Genomic DNA, 18,668 nt, shown 5'->3' on the forward strand with positions numbered 1-18,668 from the left:
AGTAGCTCTACTGTGTGGAGCATTCTTCAGGTGGTTGGTCCATCATTTTGGTCTATTTTGGTGTATGTCAATAATAACTGCATGGATGAAAAAGATTATTATTGTCAGTATGCATTTAAGATCCACACAGCCATGATTGTTCATATCCAGAGGCTATATGAATGTGTCATGTTGTACAGATTTTTAAACCGTTTATGAGGATCCCGTGATTTTGTGGTTTTGGATGTCTTGCTGATATTTGTAATTTTTGGTTTATGAAAATGTATAAACATAAGAAAGTAAGGAAAGTAAGGAAATTTGTTCTGTAAATGCTTCTGTACACAACCATCACGTACACAACAAAGCAGGAAACCAGAATGGTGACAAAAAAAACAAACAAAAACAGCTAAATCAAAACTCCTAGGCCAGGGCACCAACATAGCTAAACAAGTGGGTGGTGCTCCAAAAAGAATGTGCAGTTTGTGTTCACTCTTGTTTTGAGATCAAGTGCTGCCAGGCGTGTGCCAGTCATAGATGTTGGACTGACACATTCTACAGAAGCACGAGCCTTACATGTTATATCTTGTTGTAAAGGTGACTGATCAGACCCCAGTGATGTATAAATACAACATCAACTGATATTTACAAAGGAGACAAATGATTGACCAAACACAAATTTCTTTCACAGTTTGTGTCAAGTTTATATTATACAGCCGTTTGTGTTAGCCTCATAATGATTTGATATCCCTTCGGTCCCCACCTCAGTTGATAAGCCATTATCACTTAAAACCAGCTTTCTAGTGTAGCTAATTCTTGTACTGTCATGGCAGCTCTAGCCCATAGAAACAGAGGAAGAACCTCTGGGAGGGTTCTGTTGCATCTGGCTTCAGGACATTAGCATAAAAATGCAACTGGATTAGATACAAGTATGACTTGTATTTATAAGTATGACTGGATTATGGTTTGAATATGTATTTAAAACATTATAAATACATTATAAGTACATTGTAAGTACATATAAATAAGATTTTATTACCTATATTTATAATAAAAATGGTAAATTAACATTTTTGGCCCTTTATTTCCAAAATAAAGTGTCCAAATGGAGCAACATCAAAACATAAATACATTAAATGGCTTTTTTCCTTCAGAACACACAGTAGTTTGTGGCAAGGCTGCTTTTGTTAGATAATCTGAAGTGAGCAGCAACATGCAAAATACATTTTACCTAAAAATAACATGATTTTGAGTGGATATTGACTGGTTTTGATATTGTGTCTTATCCATTTCAGAGTGTTCTGGTTTATGACCCTGACTGTTGTAAATGTAATAAACACAGTCAAGGCATCATTAAAAATGGTTTGTGGTGAGCTAAAATAGAATGAGCAAATAATCAACTTAGGAATAATAGTCCTGAGGTTGAATTTGAGTTATAAAACCAACTGCCTGAAATAATTGCACATGTCAAATGACTTGAATTACTGCCATGATCCAAATCACTGTTGTTTCAAGGCATATCACACTGTCTATAACCATCAAATCTGTTTCTGACAACAAATAGACCTTGTCAGTTCTGTACTTATTCAGCATGAGGTCAGTAGGCAGTCGTGTGGAACACTAACACCTTTGTCTACATTTGCACATTTGCTCCATTTATACTTGGGCCTGTTTTTGAACCCTGAGTTTGAACCCTCTGCTATCAGCCCCCTGGGAGGTGAGTGACAGCTTTTATATGGTATAACACGTGTAACTGATATGAATTAATATGACTCATCCAGAAATGACACATCATTTTCCAAAAATCTGTTTCAGTGGTGTCCCTCTGGGTCAAAAGCAGCTTTTATTGCCCTTTCTTCCAAGTTTAATTATATCATCTTTGGACTGTTCTACTAATTAGACAGAACTCACACTTGACAATGCCAAACAATTTTTTACCTGAATCTACCAAAGCCATCACAAATATTGTTTTCACGGACCATTTCGCAGCCATCTATTATTCAACACCACCGTCAACCATTCTTGCTGTTGCAGCCCTGAGCAATCTGATCCCTGAGTGGCAACATGTTCCTCTTACATGGAGTATATCGAGGCAGAAAACGTCTCTTTTTCTGCCAGCTGACGTTCATCGGTGTGTCGTTTCCAAGAAAATTTTCACATAAACTTCAACGGCAGCTTGCAGCCTTTCTTGGATCCATCTTTGTTAACAGCTGTATCATGTAAGTGCAGCACCCCATCACTGACACCACTGACTGTGGGCTGTAGTTTGGCCTTTAGTTGTTATCATTTGTTTCTTTCACATGTTGCTGAGCAGGAGGGAATGATGAGAAAAGCCTGCACCCTTTTTGATGGAGGGGGTAATAAACCTTCAAGTTATGATTAAGGTATCATTTTAATTTGTAATTTCCAGTCATATAACTCAAAAAAAGCACCATTTGTAGTGTCTTCTGTGACTTTTTCCTGATTTTAATCCATGTTGGAATGACAAACAATTAAGTCTTAGTGTTACAGTTACTATAATACTGTTACTGTTTTACTGTACATGGGTTTAAACCGACCAAAGGGGGTTTCCTAAGTCAAAGATATTTGGGAACCAATGGTTCATATGACAGTATAATCATAGTTATGGCTGTGACCTCCAAAAAACATCCAGAGGTTATCCATGATTCACTGACATAATGAGCCTCATCACTTAGGCTGTCACCCTCTCTCCTCTGAGGCCAACCTAATCTTAGCTGCCAGTGAAGCTCTGAGAAGTTATTGTAAGCCTATGCAACACTAACAAGTACATAATTATCTTTATAATTGTTATTTAATACATCTCTGTAATGTTACTGTGTATTAGAAGATGAGAAGTTGAGAATATGTTAAATGAGCATCTTGAACTACTGCTGTCTTCATTTAAACATTTCTAAACACATTTTCCCTAAAGTGAATCTTGCATTTATGTGTAGACTGGTTGCTAAAAGGATCCAAGAAAAGCTACAGTAAAAACTTGTGTTTTATTTGGCACCATGTGATATTAACCTTGAATTTATCATTATTCAGCTTTTCAAGCTGAATAATCCTGAGTAACCAAATGCATTGGACAAAGCTAGGATCTAAATAACTATTCTGTTATATCTCAATACATTTCAGTTTGTAAATATAAATAAAACGCTCCAAACATTATCACATCCACACACAAGACTCACAAGTTTAAGCAGGACTGCTGGCTCCCTTTGGTTGAAAATCTTAACCTGTGCAGAGTGAATCACAAATAGCTTTTTGGTGCATCTTTTTCTGCGTTCTATCACTAACTAGTGACAGTCAGGGCACAGTGCCATCTATTCAGGTAGGTGAGCTCTGCAGGGACACAGTCTGCGATGTGCAGGGTCAGAGCCAGCACAACTGAACAGAAGAGCCTCCTGCTGAAGGCCACAGTGACGGCCCCAAGGGCTGTAAGACGGAAACAAATGGTTGACTTCATGCACCATGCTGGAGCAGCTAAGTCCAAGCCTGCAAAATGAAAAAAATAATGATATGTTTATCTGTTAGAATTTTGTTGGGCACTGCAGAGTAAAATGTTGTACCTGCAGGGAATATTTGCTGCTTTCTCACCTGGTAAATGTGGCAGGAGTGTTGAGGTGATGAAAGAGAGCAGGCTCACATAAGAGGGAGGAACGCTGACACACATTTACACAGGACTGACCCAGTGGACCCAGGTGCAACCTCAGAGCACCTTCTGGGGGCCAAGTGGGGACAGAATTACTGCAGAAGTTCTTGAGGGATTTATGATGAAGAAAAAGATAGATTTCAGTTGTTAGTTTGAACTTTAGTATGTAGCTATTTTGAATCCGCAAATTCAGTCCTCTGTATACAGACCATAGTTACCTTTGCAATTAATGATTAAGAAAGTGTAAAAAAAAAAGTGTATGAAGGTATGCATGGTACGTTTTAGTGTTATTAGTGTTTTATGTTTTGCGTTTCTATACCTGGTGAGTGATGTAACCTCGAACCCGCTCTAACATTCCTGCACAAGTGAACTCATGAGGAATGAAGGGCTTCACCTGCAAAAACACATTTACTTTTATTCAGTGTTGATTCTATTTGTTTGTTTTTTTAGTCAACTTTAATTAACTTTATTAATAAATCTGTTTGTTCATTAAATGTCACCTCAGTGCTTAGAATATCCTTGATTGCTTCCCGAATATCAGTCTCATTGGCCATATCCACAGTCCACACATGGGGTTCACTGATGAAATGCTCAGCATAAGGGTGCTGGGAGGAGATCTAAAATCCATAGTTGTTAACAACAATGCACAAAATTCATTTTCTAATCCAGGATTTTTTTTATTCTTCTTTTTATCTTATTTGCTTAGCTACCTTTCTTGTGGTGGGCTTCCCCCTGTAAAAGTCATTGTTGTCTGATGAATGTGGAGGGTCAAATCGTGGCTGAAGGAAGGCACACCCCAGAGCGATTGCTTCAATGGGAGCTGGACCCTCATAAGGGAACCCAAGACCCACAAAGATCTGCATAAGCAGGAAAAGAAAGACATATTTTCTTAATGATAAACATCAAGTGTTATCTGCAATAGCTTAATTTAGATGCTGCAGATATTTTTGGGGTAATCTGTGACTGCTTCTTAACTGGCCTTGGCTCTGCGTAGGAGGTGTAGGAAGAGTTCCTGAGTCAGCAGTCCATGGTTTCTTACAAAACTGGGTAGACTGAAGATGTGTCCTGGAGGCTGGTAGACCGTGGCATGAGTCTCCAGCTCCTCACTGATCACCCTCACATAATCAGATTTACCCTGAAGTGAAATGCACACACTGACAGCTCTGAGTAAATGGATGTAAAGGGATAGTTTCATTGATTTAAAGGAGGCTTTTTGAGGTATTTATTTGTAGTTAATGTACTGGCTACACTTGAGGAAAGTTGACACACGCTTTGTTTAAAGAAGCAGCCAAGAATCCATAGAAGCTAAACTGTGTACGAAAGAGTCAATTGGATCAGCTGCCAAAAGTATTTAGTGTAAGCCACATTTGGAATATTTTTATTGCTTCTCCTTGGCTTCAGAAAGTTTTTAGCAATGAGGAATAAAGTGTTGCCCTTTTCAAAGCAGCAAGCTCCTTTGACAAAAGCAATAATTTTACTTTGCAGAACTCTGGAATGCCTGGTCTACCACAACATGACTTTGCATCCATAGTCTGCATCTGAACAAACCATTTAGCAGATAATGATAAGAACAAACTAGCCAAATGAGACAGCAGGAAACCTCCAAATTATATGTAAGAACAACTGTTTTGTAAATGCTGTCTGTTTCCCTCAAAAGCATAAATGGATGCTATGGGTCCCTGTTGAAAGAAATGGAAAGAACTTTTTATGTTATTACTTGGTCACAGTGTCACAAAAAATTTTTTATTATTACTACAAGGGATGCCCCTTTGCTTTCTTCTCAGTGCAGACATGTATATATAAAACATAAAATCTGGAAGCAGTTGAATATTTGACATGCACGTCATAGCCTGTTAATTCTTTTGGTCATTATACCTGCCATATGTACTCCTGTTTGCCATAGACCACCGCTATGCTGTCTTTCTTGTAGATCTCTGGCTCAAGCTTGTCCTTCCTCACTGCCTCTTCACTCACAAAGCCCAGGAATGAATTATCAGGAGTGTGAGCTGGAGACAAAGAAACACAGTGAAGTTGGATGATGTGTAAAAAAATAAGCACTTCACGAGAGGAACCCTACTTAAGAACAGAATGGTGAAAGCTAACAAGCCAAATCTGTGCACATTTCTACTGTTTCAATGCTGTTTTAACAAAAAATACGAGCACCAAACTTTACTGAGAATGACAGCAAAAAAAACAAGCTGACACTGTTTACTAAAACTGCAGATGAATAACAGCTTATATTTAAATTGTTTGGGAAACGAAAAACATACTTTGCAGCATAAATCATCTGTTGAGGGAAATGAGAACTACATATTCAAGGAGGCTGGGTGTTTGGATAGGCAGCTGCTGCCTTCTGACACACCGGGGAAGGTGTTAGAGATGAGTATTTACTTTATAAAGAATGTGCCAGAAAAGGTATGTGCTCAAGACTAACTTTGGCTTTTGTAGCATGTGTATAGTGTGTTTGTGCATTCTTCTCCTCTTTCAGGCGTTTGTTTAAAAAACATTTACCAAATCTGTCCTAATTCATGGAGAACAAAATTTCCTGCTACATCCTTTTCAGCTCCACTCGTCTCCACTTCACACACACACTTCTTAGATTAACAGTGATAAGCAATGAGATGCTGGTATGATCGTACAACTTGTGGAGGATTGGAGGAAAGCTGTGACTGAACAGAGTATCCTGAATGACCTTGCTGCCTGTTTACAGTTCATCTGCTCATCTTTACAGCCTAATCCTTTATGTCAACTATCTTTGGCTCTTTGGAAAACAGAAGTTTGAAGTCTTTTCAAGTCTTTCCTCAAGCTTATTTTTTTTTTCTCTTTTTGTTCTCTCTCTCATTTTTTTTACTCTTGTCCTTCTTACATCCTTATCTAACAGAAATTTGTCTTCCTCATCCTGAGGACAAATAAACAAAGGTCCTACGTCGATGAATGAGGAGCGGCTCTCTGCCCATGGCGTCCAGCTTGACTCCATCCCTCGACAGGGAGGGAAAAATGTCAGGGAGAGGTGTTGGAATGAAAGTTCTGTCTTAGCAACCAAGTTTATTTAACCAGAGCTATTAATCCTCTCACAATAGGGTCACTTTATGAGGTGTATAAAAAGGAATATGCATATATGTGTTATATATTATGGACACACAAAAAGCACAGACTTACGGAACATGGTCATGTACTGGAGAGGTTGGAGACCCCAGCTGCCCCACAGTGTTTTGTATCCATGGCTATGTGCATAAGTTGCCAAGTTAAAAGCTGGTTCTGTACCAAATGAGTCCAAGATCCTGAAGCGGCACCTAGAAGCATGTTTTTTAGCATTTTACTGCATGTTAATCTGAATCTACACAACTTATTGCATGCAACGTTGCCACAATTATGTAACCAATGTAGTTTTTTATATAGTCTAAAGGCCCTAAATGCCAAAAAAAAAACAAATATGCCACAACCTATCCCAAGTGAGGAGAAAATTATTTTAAAATACATGACTTATTCTATCCCTTAAGACTAATTATGTAGTTATAAAATTCCAGCTTTACTGGTAATGCTGGAAAGCCAGTCCCATGGCTCCTTGGAGGTGAGCAAGCCCATGGTAGTCAGTATATATGAGGTCAAAGGTGAGAGGCCTTTGGATGGGACAGCTGCCTCGGCCTGGCGCTGCACCTATCAGTCTGGTACGGTCACAAAGAGCACATGTCAGGTTCAAGAAGGGACACAATTGATGTAGATTGGCTCTGATTTTTCTGCAATCTAAAGTGGTTACATGGAAACAAGGTAGGTAAACCAGTTAAAATGTTTGTCAATGCAACATGAGTATACTGATTTAATATCTGCAGTAGGATTACATCATATTCATATCCTATTATACATCATATTATTTAATATCTGTGCATTCCTTATTTACATCTTATTAAGTTCTGTCTGATTACTGTGTCAACACATTTTTCTCACAAGTCATTATGGTGTTAACTATATTCACTCCTTCTGATGAGGGTGTTGGTGCTTGTTTTAAAGTATTACTCTCCAACTTCATCTTGTAGTCTAAATAGCTTACATAAGCTTTAAGACATGGCTAACATGGCGACTACCAAAACAAACCAAAGTACAATCCAGTGGGTGACATCACAATGCATATGGTCTGTTGTGATAACCTGTGCAGCTGGTGCTGAGAGGTGCTGAAGGTCAGGTTGTGTCCCAGAATTGTCAGGCAGGCACTGAGGTCAGCCCACTGGACCAGTTCTCCAAGGGGACCTCCTTTCTCCACCATGGCTTCAAAATGCTGGCCAACACTCCCAGCCAGGGCTCCAGGATAAAGCAATACCTACAGGATGTTACGTTATAAAACTCATAAATAAAATTTTTGAGGAGGCTGTATTGGATTTTATAAAGATGAAAATCAGAAGTTGCTTCTGAATTGTTGTCCAAGAGAATCATTAAAAAACAAAAAGACAAAAATAATCGCATCTTTAACTCAAAAGATTTCTGTAACTGTCAATAAGACACATTTCAGCTCTTTCCACAGATGTTCAATAGGATTTAGACCTATGGCCTGTGACTGAGACCAGGCTTTCTGACACCATGCAGCTCCTTTTGATCCAGAATTATTAATCTTGAGACCTCATTGTACCCTACACAGATTCAAGACACCCTGTTCCAGATGCAGCAAAGCAGCCCCTCTGTGCACTGTGGCAAGTTCCAGTCTGGTTATTAGTCCTCTTTGCTCGTCTCCTATGAAGTCCACTTTAGCTCAAACGGATGGTGCGATCTGACACTGATGTACCTTGACCTTGGAGTTTACATTTAACATCTTTGGAGATTGTTCTGAGCTTTTTGGTTTTCATTTGTATTATTCATCTCTTCAATTTGTCATTAATTTTCCTCTTGCAACCACGTCCACAGAGGAGTCACGTGGACCTTAAACCTCTGAATAATATGTGCAGCTGTAGTCACAGGAACATCAAGCTGCTTGGAGATGGTGTTATAGCCTTTATCTTTAGCATGCTTGTCTATGATTTCCTTTTAATATCCTGAGACAACTCTCTCTTTCGCTTTCTGTGATCTATGCTCAGCATGATACACACCATGTCACCAAACAGCACGACTACTTGTCACCCATTAAATAGGCAGACTGACTGAATACAAGTTTGAAGAAAACTGCGATAATACTTACAGTATAGGACATATCTTATTTTAACATGGCTCTATGGTCAAATTATTTTCAAGCTTTTCTAGGGGTGCCATTATTTTTCTCCCAGCCTGTTTCATTATTTTGTTTTTTAAAATAATTCTGATGAACAACAATTCAAAAGTAATGTCTGACTTTCAAAGGTTGATTTTCAGTAAATTTTTATTTACTATTACTTTGGGCAGTTTCAAGTTATTTCAGTGACATTTGTGGTTTTGTACTTAACAGAGGGGTGCCTGCAATTTTGTCCATGTCTGTATATATATATATGATCTAATAACTTTTTCTGTTGAGGTTGTGTGTAAATACCTTCATCTGCTTTGAAACTGTGTTGCTGCTGCTCTGCTTCATCCTTAGACCAGCCTCTATCCAACGTGCAGACATTCTTTCTACTCTGGACCGGATGAACTTAATTGCAGGACTGCTGCTGTTGCCGATCACCTCGTACAGTGGGCTCAGGGTTTCACGTACGTCAGTCTGCAAAAGTTCAGAATTTGAATGCAGTGGAGAGCCTAAAGTTTGTATAAAACTGCATGCTGAACTAAATCTTTCTGCAAATACATGATGTCACGAAGTTACCTTTGTTGTGAAGGGATGACGTTTCTGATGCCATGACAGTGCAGAATTGTTCCTCCCAGGATGAGGGGGACAAAAGTTTTCTGTTTGGCTGAGATAAGTCAAAATAGAGCAAATGGTACCATTGACTCCATAAAAAGCATAACAGGGGTCTGATTCCCAACGTGCTTGCAGGAACTGCCACAAAGATACAAAGATGAGAACATTTTTATTATTCATGTTGAATAATTCATCTACCAGATTACCTTGAAGGAATATACTAATCAAACATGCTCTTATAACTGGAACTATGAACTGAACTTTAAGTCAAGGAAAGCCCTTTAATACAACAATAACAGTACACACACAGGGCCACTACCACATATAGTACATTTACACCTTCTCACCTCCACTTTCTCCGCACACACCGGATATGCAGGATCCATTGGCACTTCACACTTCTCATTGGGCCCTATGGGTAATACATTTTGAATGAATCATTATTTTACAATCCTTGCTTCAGTAACAAAAATTATATTGTAGAGTTACCTAAACTTGAAGAACAGTGGACAATAACTTTGATATACAACCTCTCAACTGAAATGCACAATGAATGGCGGCCATCAGCATGATGCTTAGCAAAGCCATGCCTGTGACTGGCATTTAGAGTTGAGGCTGTGTGTAGAGGCCCCTTCCTGTAAGCCCCCCCCACCATCTGCAGTCAATGTCAATCAACTGGAATGAATGCACACACACACACACACCTGACCCACCTGCCTCCTACCAAACATTCTCATTTACAGTGCTAGGCTAGCCCTTGCCAAAATACACAGTCATTGACTGTGTAAAAAACCTAGTAAAAAATGGCAAAGAGAAAAAAATAAAAGATGTAGGCAGAGCAGAGGTGTGAAGGCTTAAATATAGTGATATGCTACAGAACTACAGCAAAAGAAAAAAGTCCCCCTCCCCACACACACACACACACTCTGCAAGACAAGACTACGAGTAGACAAGCTGGTGAAAGGACTCCTGGGTAATTCAGCCGTATTTTATGGGTGTGAGGTAATGTGAGAGGAAGAGGGTGAGGGGCCAGCAAGCCGCTGATGGGGAAGTGTGTGTTTGTGTGCATGCGGGTGGCATATATGTACATTCTGCAGCACACCTGCATGCATGTCCACAAAAGTATACGCAAACAAATACATGTGATGGTGTGTTATGGATCCCCTTTGTAATCAGACAGCTGAGTTCACACCAACGCACTCTTTCCCACCACTCATGCACACATTAACATACACTCTTCGCGTGCCAGCCAGTGTGCGTAACCCAACTCTCACCTGACACCTCACAGGAGGGTCGTACCGTAGATGTAAACTTTTTTCCTCCCAACAGCCAGTTGATTGCTGCTGCTGGCTCCGTGGGACTTGTTAAACTTCTATTCAAGGACTCCATCCCTCACAACCACCTGCACCCACTGCCCTTTAACCCCCCCATTCGCACCCTCTATTATCACAGCTTGTTAATTTCACTGTGTGGTTAACCTCTACTAAAGCTATGAACCATGCATTTGGCTCAAAGTATCAAACTACCATTGTAGAGAGCCATAGAGAAGTTTGCAACTAATTACTGAAACTGTAAGCATGTAGGGAGGAGATAGTGTAATTATTTGATAAATATAACTGGAACAAACCCAATAATAACTATTTAATTTGGTCAATAAGCTGGTTTTGGCAACAAAATTTAAGCTACATTGAGACTTATACAACAATAAACAGGGCATATTTGTAAAAATACTCTTGTATTTTTTTTATGTAGTTCTGGCTTCCAGACCCAAAGTTTTCTAGGTATCATTGCCCTCCTTTTTATAACATCTCCTCTGGCCAAAGAGCTCAGTTTAAACTGTATATTTCCACAACATTTTTCCAATAATAATGCCCAGGATGTTACTTTGAATTGTTCAGAGCTTGAATTATGTGATCAGCAAAGTTTCTTTCCCTTGATTCTGCCTTGTAAATGCTGTTACTACTCATCCTGTGATTACAGGTTATTACATTTCACACATTAAATGAAAATCTGGAAACGATTTGATCTTGTCATTGCTTTTTTTTGGCTATTTCTTATTTTTCAACACTGAAGTGGGTTACTCAGAAAAAAACAATAACATCAGGGTTTCATAAAAATGACCTTCTCTGCAACTGTCACAACTCAAAGCATTTACATTAGGCAAAATATATACTTAGACTACATGTATATGTCATCTGTTTTATTTACAGGTGAAAATTATTTGAATGTATTCTTGACATAAATCCTGTACTCACATAGTGTATCCTAGACAGCGCAACTGAATACTGAGGAGGTAAAATTAATCCTAAATCCTTAAAAGGTAATAACACAAATAAGTGAAAATGGTTAAAACTGAATCTGAACTTTACCTGTGTGTGGGCTAATTTCACCTTGTAGCGTTTGTGTATGAGCTTCATGATGGTGGTGGTAATGACGATTGAGCTGATCGAGTCTCTGGGACACTCTCTGCAGCTCCCTCTCTACAAAGCGGGCTAAGCCTTGCTGGTCTTTTCTAAAACTGAAAAGACATATCCATGATCTATAAATTCATTAATAGAACATATTTCCTTGCTACATTTCTGAAAACTCTAACACACTGAACTGCATTTAAATATATAGAGATCCATATACAGGGATAACAAGCTGTTGAATACCTCTGGAGAAGCAAACTGAAATCATTTCGGTTTAGCTGGATGTCATCCTTCTCTCTGCTCAGCCTTTGCACCTGAGTACTCAAAGCCTCCAATCGAAGTGCCAGCCTGTGAAAGCCAACACTGTGTTGGCCTACAATACAAAACATACGTTATGTCACCTATGCTGTACTTTCTGTCATCATGCTTAAGTAGTGTATTGTGTCACAGAAAAAATCTTAAGAATAAAAACAGCAAGGATCTTATATTAACATAATGTGCTGCAAATGACACAGCTATTACAGTCGTGTGGTTTTTGTACACACCACATAATGGTTATTGGCATTCAGTCAGTTGTACAGAAGTAGATGTCCAGAGCAACGATCTTACAACAGATTAAGATGTCAGTGACTCATAATTGCTGACAACGACATATCTGTGAGCCAAACCAGACCTCAGCAGTCATCTCACATTCCTCTGTGCACTCATAAAGACATAGTGCAGGCATGTTTCTATTCATATTTCCACCCATACTTTTGCAGGTAAGCTCAAAATGTTAATTGCACATGCTCTAAAAAAAAACACTTGTTCCCATCCCTTTTGGTTTGTGTAGAACGTTGCAAAATGTTTTTCCATTTCTTGTTTTTTTTTAAACAAAAATCATGTTTAAACATTTATTTAAACATGGTTTCACGTAGAAGATGTTGTAATATTAAGTTGTAAAACAGCTTTAACCAGTAACAAACTGTATCAAGAATGTAACTTTAAACATTCAGAATGAGTCTTTACTTTTTTTTACTTTTTGTGTCAGGATCCTTAGGAGTCAAGATAAAAGCCTCAGTTAGTCATCTGCCTATCTGCCACACAAAATTGCAAAAACAGTTCATTTAAAACCGCACACTGAAGATTTCTTGGCTCAGACAACTGTATGAAGAAAGTTTGAATATCAAAGGAGTCATGAAGCAATGAATTGAAATGATTGAATGTTATATTGAGGGGCCTGGGAAGAGTTGCTGGAAAAAGACAATTTACACTACCAGTTTAAGAATCTCACTGGGAATAATAGTCCAAGAAAACAACAATGTCATTTCAACTCAGGTGAATGTGAATATATCCCTACTTAGATGAGCCCTTTGGACACTACAGTAATCAAAAGTTAATGTGATCCAAAGACAAGTTATTTGAGATAAATGCATGACTACTTCAGTCAGAAGCTTGACAAGTTTTGGGTGATTAGCATTTATTTAATTCTCATGGACATTATAGAAAGATTGTGTACTTGTTTATATTAAAACACTCACGTGAGGTTATAAGGCTCACAAATGTGATTTTAACCATTTTAGTTAACAATATACATTTTCATTCAACCCTGTTCAAGCTGTTTCTGAATGAATAAGATTATTAAACAGTCATGATAATGAAACCTTACTTCTGGATTTCTTCTTTTTCAGTATCTATAATTTAAATTTTGTTACATCTCTGCCAAATATGAAATATCTGAAAATAAATATTCAGATTTTAAGATTGTATAGTTAAAGTTTTTAATGATTTTGTTATAAAGACAGATTTAAAACGAAGGATGTGGTCATAAATTTGAGCTGATTTAGCTGCATGCGCTCCCCAGCAGCTTCTCCCCATGTGGCATCCTGCATTTTCCAACCAAAGATTTGTTGGGTGGCTCTCTGTACACAACTTGTGGTGGGTCCCTCAAAACAAAAAACAATTGTGGCTGAAATCCGCCAGTGTGTTACTGACTGCTAAAAACAATTTTCTCCGCATATGACCGGAAAAAGAATGGGAATGTCTGGATCAAATATCTCCTTCAATGACATTCTAGGACATTAGTAGCCAGACTGTTGGTGAAGGCTCTCAAAAAAAGACTTCAAGTTTGTTCTGTTTTAGGTTAAGCTTGTATATCTAGTTAGCCAGAATGGCTATTTTCATGTGGAGAACATGTACCTTACACACAAATAAACGTTTCATTCAGCTTCACATCATTTCAAGAATAATTAAATTGAGAATCCCCAAAAGCAACATAAATCAATTTTTATAATAGACTGACATTTTTCTTAGATGATCATTTAAATAGAATTCGATTAATAAATCAAGGTAATAAAAAAACAGATTGTAAAATTAGACCACTGAACTCTGAAATATTTCCAATGTGGCAGGCACCAAAATATGTTTATTCACAAGTTACCTAAAATCACATGATTTTACGGAAAATATACTCCACAGGAGACAACATTTTTCTCTTCTGCATAAACCAGAGCAAAGGCTTTTTGAACAAACAGTCGTCTCCACTCTTCCCTAAATATCCTCCTGAGTAGAAACAATTTGACCAGACAAAAGAACTCAGCCACAAACCCACATCTGTCAAGACGAAGATAAATGAGAATGAAGACCCACCACGAATTGTGTACAAATCCTCATCTACATTTTCTGTTCCATTTTTTGTGTTGTGTAACTAGTTTAATTTCATTTAACCCTTTTATATATAACAATTTTTTCATATTTGTTTAAAAAGTTTTAACAGGAAACAAAGATCCACTGCTAAACTAAACCATGTGTCCCTTTATGCGAGCGCATGTGTGTGTGTGTGTGTGTGTGTGTGTGTGTAAGTCACCCTGTTCCTCAGGTGATTTTCCTGCAGCTTCATCCCCACTCATCTCAAGTGGCACCCAGAGGCTCTGTAGCAGCAGGGTGATCAGAGACAGGCACAGACATAGCACCAGGCAACCACTAGAGGGCGCAATACACAGAGAAACGACTTCATGTTGCCATCAAAACACAATGCGCTTTTTAAAATTAAATGCAGAGCTTAAATGGCTTATTGATTTTTTGTTTTATATTTTGCAAAACAGTGTTTTTTTTAACAATCTTGAATTACATGTGACCCACTAAGGTCACTTTTAATAATATGCAACATAGACAATCAAATTTCCTTCTTACTTTACAGATATTGATTTTAATAGTGCCCTTGATACAAAAAAATGCTCACAGTCTAACTTTGCATTTCATTAAATATTTAGAGAGGGACTAAATTCTTCCATGACTTAAAGTGAGGAGACCCTGGTGTGTCAAAGTAAGTTAATGAAGCATGACATGCCAGTCTAATGTGTGTCTGCTCACTGCTCACACGGTCTTTAGTTTCACTACAGCACAGAGAGCCATCACCTCACTCACACTTTCATCAGGCCAGGAAACCCATCAGACCTTGTCCAAAGGCTCAAGTACACTTGCAAACACTTTGAAGAATCTCTTGGTGCTTATAAATCTCCAGATTCAGACCCAAAATAAAACATTTCCACTCAGCTGGATCGGTCTGCATTTCACCAAAGGTGTCATAGCACTCATCACTACATCTCATGTCTAAAGCTGAGGGCTTGTTCAGTATGGAAAAGTAGCATAGCTGTATAGTGATATAGGAGAAATGCTGTTAAAATCGATTGCTAGGTGAAAGATGGCCTGCTGTTGGTGAGGTCACATGTGAGGGAGACTCTGTGACACGTGAAAAGAAAACTTTTAGTTGCATGCTACAATATGCTGAGTCAACAGGCCGAACAGTCAGCTGTGAAGATGAAATGAGAGTTTTAGTAAAGAAAAAATATGACATGTATAAGTTACTTTTATCTACATTATTTATACTTCCTGTTGATTAGCCACTGAAGTAATGAGGTTAAAGCTTACCTGCGAGGTCGCAATGCAACACGCATGGTGCCTCTTTTCAGTGTTCAAGATCTCACTGTCAGGCAATAAAAAAAAATAAATGAATAAAAAAATATGCCAGTCAGTTTAAAATGTGGAGGAACAATGTTATAGTTATGGACATGGAAGAACTAAATTGCACTATTGCACTACAGTTTACATTACATTTCTGTTTTCTCCACCAAATATCTTTTATACTTTCTTTGTGCATTGCAGATTATCACATTTTCCACATAAACTGCATCACTTTGGTTTAGTGGTGCAAGATGATAGCAAGATAACATTATCACCACCCTGACTTGCCATGAAAACCTTTTTCCAGCTGGTAGTCTGTCTATGTTTTGAATATGTTGAATCAAACTTTAACTGCTGCCACCAGTCTGCAGTTGTGTATCAGTGTCACACAAAAACACAAATATCTCAGCAGTTCTGCATGCAAGGCAAGCTAGCCAGTGCACAAATGCACACACTCATATCCTCACCTCTTTGGGTCTTCGCCACAAGCCACCGAGAACCATCAGGCTTGTTTGCAAAACACACAAATGTGGGGGAAAAAAGAAAGAAAAGAAAAGAAACAAACAAACAAACAAAGTTGGGGCTGGGATGTATCTTGCCTCCTTTTCTTTATCGTCTTTTGCTCTCTTTCCCTCCTTCTCTGGCCCTGCCTTTTCTCTATCTCAGGGCCTATGGGAAGGCATCCTGTGGTTGTCAAGGTAACCTGACTCCCCTTTAAAGAAGACAATACCCAGAGTGCTATGTAAGGCTTTCACAGATACAATGGAGCCCACGCTATTGCATGACAGCTTCTTTCAGTGTCAATGGCGAGACTCAAGCCTTAGTTCTGAATTGATACTTGAGCAAAACACTCATTTAAATACCTCAATTGGGGCAAACTTTCAGCACTTAATGGAATAATAGACACAAATTTAATGACAGTAAGCTTGAAAGAACCTACCCCCATCTTGAGTCATAAATGAAAGTTTAGAAGAGTTGAGTGACTTGGCCCAGAGTATTGAAATTTATTTACAAGTGACAAACAAGTCAAAAAGGAACCAGAGCTATTTTAATTATGACTACTAGACATTAACTGAGACTTTTATAGTACATATTAGTTGTATAACCAGTTCTTTGTTGTTTTAGTTAAGAAACTGTTCTGGAATGTGACAAATTAATTGAAAAGTTTCCTTAACATAATGCAAATGCATCCTGTGTTTTCCATAGCATGACACTCTCTAATGTCTGTCACATGTAAGTAAATGTAGTTCAGCTAAGTAAACATTCCTTTAAAAAGTGGCTGCTTAAAGAGATAGACGTGAGTTAGTAAATCAGGCATTATTCAAAGCACTTGAACTCTGCAATGGTTTGTGATCTATCTAAAGTTTTCCCCTGAACACTATTATCATGAGAAGGACGATGAAACTGAAGTTCAGAAGGACCACGCTGAAAGTTTTCACGCTATTTAAATAATTAACAATACTAATATTAACAATTCTACACTGAGCTGAGACAGGAAAGGCACTAATCATGTGAGAAGGACTTTTTATTTTATAATAAGCTTACATACAACTGACCAAGATTGGAGGCTACACATAAAAAGCATGTCAGATTCTTTTTAAAATAAGCCATGAACTTATCAGCAGATTTCTTCATATCAGCTGAGTAGTAAAGATACTGAGTAGAGCTATTTCAGGGAAAATGTTGTCAAATGCATGCTGAAAATCAAAGGAACCATAACTGATTTAATGAGCCATTCACAGTTTCACTGTACCGGCCGTGTGTACTTAGACTTGCATGGCTTAATCTTTGATACAAGCATATGCTACTGGCAGGATCAACCAGGTAGCCCTGCTCAAACCCCACCCGGAGGGGTCCCCGGGAGGGAGAGAGAGAGAGAGACCGAGATCAAATATTTGACAAAGCCTGCAATGGGAAGTAATTTTGTTTAGTAGTAATTAAACAATTTAGCCAACCCATTTTTAATTATATAAAAGTTTATTTAAAAAGCTGTCCCTGGCTTTTACTGATCAGCAAGATTTGCTTTCAGCTTTGGCGCCTTGCTCAAGGACAGATCCAGAGAAGCACTGTAAGCAAACGTCACACATTTGCTTTTGTTGCTAACATTTGCCTTTGTGTGCGCGAGTGAGTGCATATGTGTTTTAATGTAAGGCAGGGGAGAGTGCAAGGGGACTGGGATTGGCTGGTGCGGAGTGATGTCATGCAGAGTGCCAGAGCGGAAAGATTTAATGAACATAAACCTCTGTAAGCTAAGACCTAAAGGCTTACTGGCTTTACACCCATCTGTCTCTTCTCTTCTCTCACTCCCTCACTCACTCATTCACTCACTCACTGCACTGCTTGGTTGTACTGTATAGGCATACAGTCTGACCCAGATGTTTCAAACCATTCATCCAAACAACATGAAATTATCCTAATGCCACAGTATTCAAACAGATTATGATGCTCTGCTTAGCTCTTGTGACATGGTTGTTCTTTTCTTTGCAAAATGATAATATTACAGTCCCAGTTATGAGCATCACAATGATTTTGAGGAACTTGAGCATCTCAAGATAATACACAATACAGTCAATATCTATCTATCCACCATCCATGCATATATGAATCAATATGACAAATATGTTTGTTATCGTGCAAGGTAATAAGTCCCATATTGACATTCTCTTGCAATGTTTTGTTTGCAAAACCACCCCCAGCTTTTTCAGCTAAATCTTACATAGGTCCTGCATGCTCAATCACCTACTAATGCCTGGATATAGAAGAATGGATATAATGTCAAATATAATGACAACACATTACAGTAACAGCTGGACTTATCTACTTTACTAATGTTGCAGTCTTTTGTCACTGCTGAAGCACAAAGAGAGTCTTTCAAAATGAAGACATGAAA

General features: G+C 38.3%; 1 protein-coding gene across 2 annotated transcripts; it reads right to left on the minus strand.

The window, feature by feature from the left end:
* Positions 1-1,062: 1,062 nt before the first annotated feature.
* On the minus strand, positions 1,063-16,381 carry LOC121631916 (alpha-1,6-mannosylglycoprotein 6-beta-N-acetylglucosaminyltransferase B-like). 2 transcript variants are annotated; one of them, XM_041972988.1, is made up of 18 exons: positions 16,246-16,381; positions 15,746-15,800; positions 14,682-14,797; positions 12,080-12,209; positions 11,795-11,943; positions 9,773-9,837; positions 9,390-9,563; positions 9,120-9,287; positions 7,777-7,946; positions 7,165-7,296; positions 6,791-6,924; positions 5,507-5,637; positions 4,611-4,766; positions 4,342-4,488; positions 4,132-4,248; positions 3,951-4,025; positions 3,577-3,737; positions 1,063-3,474 (listed from the first exon to the last, which is right to left on the minus strand). In XM_041972988.1, the coding sequence occupies exons 2-18, from the start codon at positions 15,769-15,771 to the stop codon at positions 3,303-3,305; spliced, it is 2,223 nt and encodes a 740-aa protein (XP_041828922.1). In that variant the 5' UTR covers positions 15,772-15,800; positions 16,246-16,381; the 3' UTR covers positions 1,063-3,302. The 2 variants fall into 2 exon arrangements, with proteins under 2 accessions (XP_041828922.1, XP_041828923.1); XM_041972989.1 differs by lacking the exon at positions 1,063-3,474 and having other exon boundaries at positions 3,621-3,700.
* Positions 16,382-18,668: the final 2,287 nt, after the last annotated feature.

Source organism: Melanotaenia boesemani, chromosome 21 (genome assembly GCF_017639745.1).
Source record: "Melanotaenia boesemani isolate fMelBoe1 chromosome 21, fMelBoe1.pri, whole genome shotgun sequence".
In the NCBI taxonomy this organism is placed as follows: domain Eukaryota; kingdom Metazoa; phylum Chordata; class Actinopteri; order Atheriniformes; family Melanotaeniidae; genus Melanotaenia; species Melanotaenia boesemani.